The sequence below is a fragment of the Ascidiella aspersa genome, chromosome 1 (genome assembly GCF_963924565.1).
Source record: "Ascidiella aspersa chromosome 1, kaAscAspe10.2, whole genome shotgun sequence".
NCBI lineage: Eukaryota > Metazoa > Chordata > Ascidiacea > Phlebobranchia > Ascidiidae > Ascidiella > Ascidiella aspersa.
In genome coordinates this window covers 30,545,763-30,555,641 of record NC_139447.1, presented here as the reverse complement: position 1 = coordinate 30,555,641, position 9,879 = coordinate 30,545,763, and the positions used below count along the sequence as shown (strand labels likewise).

Genomic DNA, 9,879 nt, shown 5'->3' with positions numbered 1-9,879 from the left:
GAACGTGAGGTGTTAAAACCCACAAACGTTCATTTCGCAAATAAAATTTTTTTTGCACATAGGTGCTGCAAGATGTAACTTATAACCTCTCCCCAATAAAGGACAGGAACCTCGGCACGAAAAAGTCCCTTATCCTCTGAAATATCCAGAAGTTAATGTTTGTAGATGTAGTCTGCATTTACAGCCTACAACACATCCACGCTGGTTGAAATTTAGGACGTGAGCCAAAACACTGTAAAATAATCAGCAATAACCCTAAAATGCGAATAAAGCAACAAAACTATTGGATTTAGACCAGTGTTTCTTAACCTAAGGGTCGCGACCCAAAATTGGGTCGCTGTTTGATTTGGTTGGGTCGCTTACTGCAGGAGTTCACATGTTCAGACTAATTGAGATTGTTTCTGAGCAAGATTTCTCAATTAGGAAAATTAAGGAAGCAATACAAATAAAGTCCAATAATATAATATTAAAATTCGAACTTCTTTATGCTAATGGCTAGTTTTTGTTCGCTTAGAAGAAAAAACAATTGGGTCGCCAAACCTTAGTCGTCATACTTACACTTAATATCGCGAAAAAAAATTGAGAAACACTGATTTAGACATATAAACGTGTCTACTGTGCACCTGGGATCCATTTACCGGCTCAATAGTAGTCCTACACTTTTACAACATTGGCGTCGTATCACGGCACCGGTTACATAAATTTAGTATAGATTTATTTTCAACTGTTTGCGAAGATATACACAAATAGGAGAAAAACGAAAAGCGTACAAATCCAAAAGTAATTTTTGGGAAGTGTAGTTACAGTTAAAACGTGGGCCTATAATATAAATTGTTCACACCGATTTATTTTTTTAAGAAACATTTGTCATTGTAAAGTAAAAAGTAAACACCGAGACAGTTTAGATTTTTACAGTGGTAAAAATGCTTAGGCTACATCACTATCATAACAAACGAAACTTATACTTGCAAAAAGAAACTTTTACTTAACATTCAGGCGAACGCAGCTGGTCGCTTTTGGTTGAGCCGCATAATCCCCGAAGACAAATTTCAAATACAACCAACTATTATAATATGCAACTACAGCAGAAAATTTACACGAATGGCAACAGCTATATTATTGAACTCAATTGGCTTTAAAACACAACCCGGAACTTTGGCTCGGAACAAAGTCGCACCAAAATCCAGTTACAGACCAAACAAAAATAGAAAATTAAAAATTCAAAGATAGTCCAACAAGAAGGCCCACAGGCCGCAAGAAAAGTTTCATCAGAGAGACACCGCTCAACAAGATAATAAGCAAAAAAGTTGGAGAAAGTCGCTAAAAGAGCGAACTCAAGAAGCCTCGAGTTGATCTACCGGCAAGGCAAAGCGTCAGCTACTAAGCCGACGAGAAAAAAGCGCGAAAAAAGGTGCAACGTCTCGCAATAGGCCAAGCCAGCTTGCGTGGACGTAGGTGGACAGGAAGTTTTACAATGAGCCGTTACTGCAGCGGCGAGTGAGCCAGGGGCGTCAGGATCGAAGTGTTCATCTTCTGAATGAGCGGAACTGCGAAAAATAAACACTTTTGAACAAAGGGTGACTAGAGTAAAGCCCTAGTTCGGTGAAATTCGTCAAAATGTCGATTTCTAGAAGGTTTATTACACATTGTAAGCAAGTCATTTTAAACAGGCTAATAATTCCCAGCCTAGTCATTTGTGAAATACCTAGTCTAGATAAAGTTTCTTTGAATAAATAACAAATCAAGTACCAAAATTAGGATAAATAACCCAATTTTACGAAAACAATCTCAATGAAAACACTTAATTTCATCAACCCAAGTCATTTGTCTAAAAGACTTTGATCAATTCAAGTCAAGTCATTTGCCCAAAACACTAAAGTCAAGTCAAGTAATTTTGTCCAAAAGACTTTAGTCAAGTCAAGTCATTTGAAAACAGTGTCTTAAGTGCACTTAAGTCAAATCATTACAATACTGGTTTGTCATCGGAGTGGCAGATTGCACACAAAAACTTGTCACATTCAATTTGTACCTTTATCGGCTTATACTTTTTAACTTGGCAATAAAAAGTAATTTAAACGTTAAAAAACGTGTTCAAGTTACTAATGTTACAACTAAACAAACTGTTGCATCGTGTTTCGTAAACAATCACGACTCAATCCATCGTTTACTTTCCATGTGTTAAAGGGAAATGAAGGCACAAACATTCTTACTTGAAATAAAATAGTGTAATCAGTAGACATTGTTTTAGCCATCGTAGTCCAAGTAATTTTTTTTTGTTTTAATAAAAACGCTAATCAAACCTGTGTAGTACACCACGTCGTCCCAACCCGGCTTCTGCCATGCTGACTGGCGAGTGTGTTTTCGGTGGTCCAAATCATGGAACGCTAAAAAAGAAGAAAACATCGCAGGACGTATCTGGTGCAAATATATTGTGGAAAAAGTCAGACCTCGGGCCACTTTTTGATACTACGACACAAGAGGCGTGAGCAAAATAGGACAACAGACATCATTTCATGACAAAGTTACGAAAGTTGGGTAAATATGTGAACGTTATTCCTATACAAACTATGATATTGACGAATCACGTTTATAATATAAATTCGCGTGTTTTATAAAATATTCAGTGCAGAATTTGCAGAACATGCCTTTGTAAAACATAAATGTTTTGCACGCAAAGGAGAGCTAAGTAAGTTGATAAAATACTGTAATTCGGTTAACTTTGGCGAGCAAAATGCCTTTCACCCTAATATCGGGTTTATAAAGGGAATATCAGAAGTAGAAACTACACGTCCACACTCACCCCAGAGATGATGTACCACGCTCAAGTCGCCAATCTCGCTGAAGAATCCTCCCACCGCTGCGTTGCCCTGCTGTCTAGCCCTGATACCACGCGCCCTGCAGATGCACGTCAACACAGTATGAGAATGAAGAATACCACAGTGGGTTGCGTTTATGTTAGCGTTTATAGTAGCTTTCCAGGGCTTATGGCAAACTTAAACAGGTGAACTTTCACATTGCCGTCAAGATAAAAAAAATATAAAATTATCGAGGTATTTAAAGAAAGGAGACGCGTATATATTTTCAGTAAAATTTGTGCCTTAGGCCATTTAGTTAGATTTGTGATACTGAACTGTAGTACATAGTTCTACACCATCCATTATTTTAAAACAAACTAATACACAACCATCAAAAAAACTATATACAGTGGTTTCCAAGTTTTGGTTGCGACCCAAAAAGGATAAATAATCAGGTACGATTCAAATCTGGCAAAAATTGGAATGTTGTAAATATATCTATTAACGGTTTTATTATATTAAAGTTTGTTTTATGCCAAGATAGACTAAATTATTGCATCAAAAGCATTTATTTGGTTGCATCATAAGCAGTTTTGATGCTATTCAAGCTACTCCCTTCAAACATCATGTATGAGTTCAAGTCGAATTTGTTAAATACAGAACCATATTGAAGCTCAATACTGAATAGTTTAGTTTTAGCAAATAGGTTAGCGTAGTAAAACGCCATCAAACTATTTCAAATTGTTCCTTATTAGGTAACTCACCAGTTGTTTGCCCACTCCAGCAAAGTTCCAGGCTGCAAAAACATTAAGCATATTGGCTTTTGGTAGATGCTTAAACTTAACTAAATCACAACAGAAGGAATACAAAAATTTATTTGGTACTATGTTCCAAGAACTGTTATATCAAGGGATTTATAAATTTAATGCAATTCATTACCTTTAGGTGGTAAGTGCGGAGTTCGTATATGTTTGGTCCCTTTCTAGGAACAACCTCATTCCAAAACGAGAATTCATAGAGAAGTTGGTTGCTTCGCGAGTTAAGCATTTTGCTTCGTTCCTTTCTCATATTCCGATACCATTCCTCCTCGCCGAGAAATGAACTTGTTTCTCTCACCGATGGAAAGCCATTCTTATATCGCCAAAGATGAACTAAACAGTAGTGATATCAATCGATAAAACACTAGTAACATTGTAGACTAGTATAGCCAATACATACAAATTTAAATAGTGTTAATTAAGTTCTTGTAAATTTATATAACTCAATTTATTATTGAAACAACCATTTAAAGTAGTAAATACTTTTAATAATCACACTTAAAATTAACTTAATGACATCACTTCTATAGTGCACGCATTTTACTTAATCGCAGTTGCCTGTTCTTCAGTAGATCAAATAACATTGGCACTACTGGCACAAGCATAAACGAAATACCCTAGGGAAATTGCAGCCACATAGAAGAACACATGTTATTACCAACTTGATCCTGTTCGCCATACCAAGATGACCAACTACCAACACATTCCATTGGCAGTTCTTCATTTCCTGACAACTTTGGAATAAACTCAGAACTGCAAAAAAAAAACACTTTAGAAAAGTTATGTAAATACCCCCCTGAGGTTCAATTTGAAAAAGAATCTGTGCTAGTCAAAACAGCCGCATTGAAAGTCATAGCAGGTGTAAACGCTAATATTAAAACTAAGGAAAATTTATTTACCAGAGGTTTCGGTACTCTTCCAGAGCTTCTGGCTTGACATTGTGAACTGGTCAAAAAATTAAAGTACAATAAGAAATACAAAAAAATATTAAGTAACACAAAGTTGTTTAGTATCACAATTATTTAATGTTTAAACACTTTTTTAAAATAATTTCTTTATTTTGTAACTCATAAAAATACCAAGAAAAAGCATTGATGTAAAAGCTGCTTATCTTAAAAACAGCACCTTAGTTGGTACTTTTAACAACTAAGCGTGAAAAAAATCTGTTTTTTTATTTTAGTTCTTGTCTTATTTTAGTTTATTTCTGATTAATTAAATGACACTTACATTGTATCTTATAAAGGTGGTTGGCATCCTTCTTTGTCAGCAGAGAGGACTGAGAATCAGTGCGAGGTGCAACTTTTGGCATGAAAAAGTTTTTCACATCAGCTGAGCTCACACACCTTTAAAGTAACAACCCATGCATCATTTTAGATTCATACAAAACTCCAATATATGTTAAAAATGTACTATTTTTTACTAATTTTCTTTTTAGATAAATTTTGCCATCATGGAATAATTAAGGCGCACATTATTGGTTACGGACGAGAGGGTAATACATAAAAAATCATAAAAACTACTGGCAGTTAATTTTTTTATTAATTTACTAAAACTTTAAAAAGCAGATCTTTGCAGCTACAAAAACCCAAGTCAAAACCTTGAAAAAATGTGGTATTTCTATTTTTTTTAATACAAGAAGAAAGTTCAATCCCTTTAGTTGCTATTTCATAATTTCTCGATTAAAAATAAATTGTGCACTCGCTAAATCTCGTCAAGATCTGTCTTATTTTCTAGATTTGGTTGCAAGGGGCTTGCATTTCACTAAATTAGCCAAAATTTTTGGCAAGCAGCATCAAATTTCCATGTGTGCAGGTGTATAACAAAGGGTTATGTGCATCAATGTGTCCTACTCCTGCCAGGAGTCACTTCTTTTTTAAAAGGATGCAGTTTACTAACTCAGTGTTCAGACAAGTTGCTTACAAATAATATCAGGTGTGCACTTTCTACAAAATACAGATGCAGGGGCTTAAAATACCCTACTTTCAAAAAATTGTGTTATTTTTTGCGAATTGTGTTTGAAAGGATAAACATTTAAATGTTGCAACACTTAACATTTGTGCTTTTCTAAAAATGTGAATAACAGTTATCATGTTACAAAGTCACTTAAAACGTGCAAACTATATAATACCTAAAACTCTGTGGTGTCATGAACTTAGAAGAGGTGTGCTTGAGCAATGAAGAAGCCAAACCCTTTCCTTTGTGGGCAAGCATCGTAAATGCTTTTAGTTTCAATGGCACAATACAAAACACAGAACAGTTATATTTCTGAAATAAAAAAAATTACAAAATATTATGTTTGCTATACTACAAAATTATAACCTCGTATTAATGAATGGTGGCATACGTCGTCAACCTATAATTAAACGCAGTTGGTTTTCCAAAGTTAGAAGGTAATTGCAATTGTCGTCAATTAAAATACTGTGTGAAAACAAGATCAGCAAGCCATGTTTTGCACAGCCAACAAAGGTTGCAGACATTGGTCCAAATAAAAAGATCACAGTTTATTGAACATTTTTTTCGATAAAACATGCTAAGAGCTGGATCATAATTTTTTTGGACTAATTGGTGGGCTTTATTTTCGAAACAAAAATTATGAAATTCAGAAATAAGTCAAAATAATAAGTTTTCTACTTTCCTTAAAAATTACTATTGATGCGTGTCGAATATCGGGAATTCCCTGAAATGACAACAAAAAATCGAAAAATAATAATTCACGTTTGACTATTGTTGTTGTATTTTGTTTCCAAAGCATTTTCGTTAGGCTCTTTTGACCCCCTGTTTTACACGTAAAGTGATTGATATTGACTTCTTAGTAATAAGCACTTGCCGCAGTGTATCGGTTTATTTCGCTGTTTTCAGCCACATACGACACAACGCAACCTAAGATGGAAACTTCTGACGATCGTCAACTGCTTGTCGTTGTGTTTGACGTCAATCCAGTTTGGTGGGGTTTAAAGGCTCTGGACGGCGAAGCACAAATCACAAAATGCTTGGATTCACTCTTGGTGTTTTTCAACTCTTTTCTAATGCTCCGCCATGACAATGATCTTGCCATAATAGCTAGTCATTCCACAAAAAGGTTGGCTACAAACAGTTTGTAATTCTATGTTTATTGGGCTATGCTTTTAACTACAACAAAATTTGGCGCTCTTTCACTTATGTACGTGAAAATTAATAAAAAAAAACTTTCTTCAAATGCCGCTTACCACAACGCATATTGTTTGGGTTAGGGTGCGGGCTAGCGTTTGGTTGAGGGTGGGTCAAGTTATTATTAATAATAAACATAATATTACTTGACCCACCCTCACCCAAACGCTAACCCGCACCCTAACCCATACAATATGCGTTTTGGTATGCGGTATTATTTTGTTTTGTTTTTTGCATAACTTTTCACGTACATAAGTGAAAGAGCGCCCAAAATTTACACATCATTTATCCAGTAAATTACAAATTGTGTATTTTCACTTCCTGTAACCCTAGTATATTTTAATATATGATACTGACAAAGGACAATTTTGTACGATTTTATAACTTTGAATGGTATCACAATAAATGTTCAACTAAGATTGCTGTTTACATGGTAACTCAACCTCAAAATAACTACTTAACTTCTATTTATTCTCCCTAAAACCACAGCTAATATTAGGCTTATTTTTTAAAATTTAATGTCATATTAAGAAAACCTAAATTTATTTATACAGTGTTTTCCTCTACCCAAATGAGACAGGACAGGTGCTGACACAAAGCACCACATCCGACAGTAAATATACACATTTTGTAAATGTGGATAACACAATAACAGAACAATTTAGAAGTCTCATGATGTCAGGTTGCAAGGACGAAGATATCAGAAATGATTCACTTATTGCAGGATCAATGGCAATTGCATTGTGTTGTATCCTTAACAAAAAAGACTAATTGGATATTTGTTTGTGCAGGCCTATTAAAGAGATTTATTTATTGTAAATACTAAAATTTACTGGCTTGTTTAAACAATTGGCTACAATGTTTGACATTTTATTTTTTTTCTATGTTTGCATAATCACGATACAAAATGTATTTGGTGGAAAAGTTCCTAAAGTATTTCTGTACTCTTCTCACTTAAAATTTAGCACCATGTTAAACCCTTTTTCTTTTCTTAACAATAAAATTTCAAAGATATTCACCGAAAAATGAACGAAGCAGGATCAAGACAAAAACTCAGTTCTCGAATATTAGTTGTTAAAGCAGCTGATGATGCTGCTTCGCAGTACATGAGCTTCATGAATGTTATATTTGCAGGTTGGCTAAAAGTTTGTGTTTTGTATTTTTATAGCTAAAATTTTTTATTTTGTTTAAATGTTGTTTTCTTGTAAGTGTAGGCAAGTCAAGATAATCTTCAAATTCAAACATGATTTTATGATTTAAAACACAAATGGTGTTAGATGCACACTTTTTTTTTTGGTTGGTAATGATATGTTTGATCATAAATTTAACTAAACCAAATCATTTTTTATCCTTTTCAACAGTGCTAAAAATATAAAAACTTGTAATTTATGCTAACAAAACCTAAAAATTTTGTTATTAACAAGCAGAAATATGTTTTCCACAGCCCAGAAAGAGCACATTGTAATTGATGCATGTGTAATTGGTGAAGATTCTGGCCTTCTGCAACAAGCCTGTGATATGACTGGGGGTTTGTATCTCAAAGTAAAGGAGCAGGGAATGCTTCTACAATATCTGCTGGTGAGTTTTCTAATGAAAAAAACCTGCCTTGAAGTGAACAAACTTGAGTTTGATTTTTTTACCAGAATCTGTCACTTAATACGTAAAAGTTGAAGACCATTTAAAACTACAAACTTTTTGTAATGATATTACAAATTATTCCTTTTCATACACATAATTTTTTCTTTTTTTTGATGAATGTCTTTTAAAGTAGCTTCATTTTATGAGCCACAAATAAATACCTTTCCAATGCCATACCGTCTATTAACACAATGCGCAATTTGAACATGTTACCTTTGAAACCAGCGTATCAAAGTTCTGTAAAATGCCGATCAACCTAAGAACTTTAACAAGAATTCGCGTCATGTATTTAACATACTTAAACGAGTATTGAGTCTGGCACGAAAATTAAAGCTTGGCCTTTTCCGACGTTTCCAGGGATGCCTCCCGTCGTTTACTTAAGCAACTTCTTTTGCTCGCACAGACCGCCTTCCTGGCCGAGGCCGAGTTGCGCAAGTCGAGCTTCAGCATTGGAGCGGGCAAGGCGCGCGACGTGGACTACCGGGCCGCCTGTTTCTGCCACCGAAGCCTGGTCGACGTGGGCTTCGTCTGCTCGGTGTGCCTCTCCATCTTCTGCCAGTTCAGCCCGATCTGCTCAACGTGTGAGACTGCCTTCAAACCGCCGCCGATGGCGCTTAAGTCGCGAAGAAAGCGAAAGCCGGGTGCGGCCCAAGGCGGGCGTTCCGGGTCGCCCCACCTCAGTTCTTCGGTGAGGTGAAAGGATTGCACACTGCTGCTGGTAAATCGCTGATATTTTGGGCTGAAGTTTCGAGCGCGCATGCTAAAGCCGATTTGACCTGGACTAGGTGACTCTTTCTACGGAAAGATCTTTGTTGCGGCGCGATTTGAACGGTTGAATAAAAAACGTTTTTGTTCATGGTTTGCATATAAGTTTGTTTTCGTTATGTTCAGCAAGGCTGGTTTACTTATAACGTTGACACAAAAACAGAACTTAGCCCGAGACAATTGTTTCTAAATTATGGATTGAGTTGTTTGATGTAGATCTGGGTTCTCAACTAGATTTTGTCCACGAACCCTGCCTGTAGAGGCATATACCATAGTTATTTTAAAAACTGTTGCTGACTTGTACACGTCTCACCGCCTGGCTATTAAGTATAGTAACTGTTCACCAATCAAAAAGACTCCTAGAAATCTTTCAATAGATGGTCACAATGGACAACCTTTTAGCAGAAAGTAATATTAGTAAAAAATACACATTGCTGTATATTGACAAAAGGATTCTGTAAATGCGTAACCAACAAATCATCTGAAGGTTCTGTGCATTTCCGTACTTCGAAAGTACATTGCATTTGACCCGCAGTTAAAAAGCTCCGAAGCACTTCGTCTTCCAAAACTGTAACTTGCCCTATTCCTCGAAGAAGAGCCAATTAACCACAAACGACAATAAATCTACTGAATTTCATTGTTATCTAAAACAAGAGTCAGAATGAACAGGGAAAGAAAAACAAAAAACGCCAAACGGGTAGTAATAGGGGTTGGGG

At 35.6% G+C, this 9,879-nt stretch overlaps 2 protein-coding genes across 2 annotated transcripts; one reads left to right on the top strand and one right to left on the bottom strand.

The window, feature by feature from the left end:
- Positions 1-702: 702 nt before the first annotated feature.
- Positions 703-5,874, bottom strand: LOC146169720 (protein NipSnap homolog 2-like). The gene is made up of 9 exons (XM_083381773.1): positions 5,742-5,874; positions 4,841-4,956; positions 4,513-4,558; positions 4,272-4,366; positions 3,735-3,946; positions 3,560-3,591; positions 2,801-2,895; positions 2,301-2,384; positions 703-1,547 (listed from the first exon to the last, which is right to left on the bottom strand). Exons 1-9 carry the CDS (start codon positions 5,822-5,824, stop codon positions 1,483-1,485), a joined length of 828 nt encoding a protein of 275 aa, XP_083237899.1. The 5' UTR covers positions 5,825-5,874; the 3' UTR covers positions 703-1,482.
- A 492-nt stretch (positions 5,875-6,366) lies between these two features.
- LOC146169719 (general transcription factor IIH subunit 3-like) lies at positions 6,367-9,095 on the top strand. Its single transcript, XM_083387058.1, has 5 exons — positions 6,367-6,692; positions 7,315-7,508; positions 7,772-7,894; positions 8,205-8,338; positions 8,802-9,095. The coding sequence occupies exons 1-5, from the start codon at positions 6,499-6,501 to the stop codon at positions 9,093-9,095; spliced, it is 939 nt and encodes a 312-aa protein (XP_083243184.1). The 5' UTR covers positions 6,367-6,498.
- Positions 9,096-9,879: the final 784 nt, after the last annotated feature.

Bases quoted from the DNA above. Each gene is read 5' to 3' on its own strand.
- LOC146169720 (XM_083381773.1), bottom strand. From the start codon at position 5,824: ATGCTTGCCCACAAAGGAAAGGGTTTGGCTTCTTCATTGCTCAAGCAC. The intron at 4,957-5,741 runs GTATTATATAGT...GTTACTTTAAAG, and splicing joins ATGACACCACAGAGTTTTAG to GTGTGTGAGCTCAGCTGATG. The intron at 3,592-3,734 runs GTAATGAATTGC...ATGTTTTTGCAG, and splicing joins TCCGCACTTACCACCTAAAG to CCTGGAACTTTGCTGGAGTG.
- LOC146169719 (XM_083387058.1), top strand. From the start codon at position 6,499: ATGGAAACTTCTGACGATCGTCAACTGCTTGTCGTTGTGTTTGACGTC. The intron at 6,693-7,314 runs GTTGGCTACAAA...TTATTTATACAG, and splicing joins GCTAGTCATTCCACAAAAAG to TGTTTTCCTCTACCCAAATG. The intron at 7,509-7,771 runs GTATCCTTAACA...AAAATTTCAAAG, and splicing joins AATGGCAATTGCATTGTGTT to ATATTCACCGAAAAATGAAC.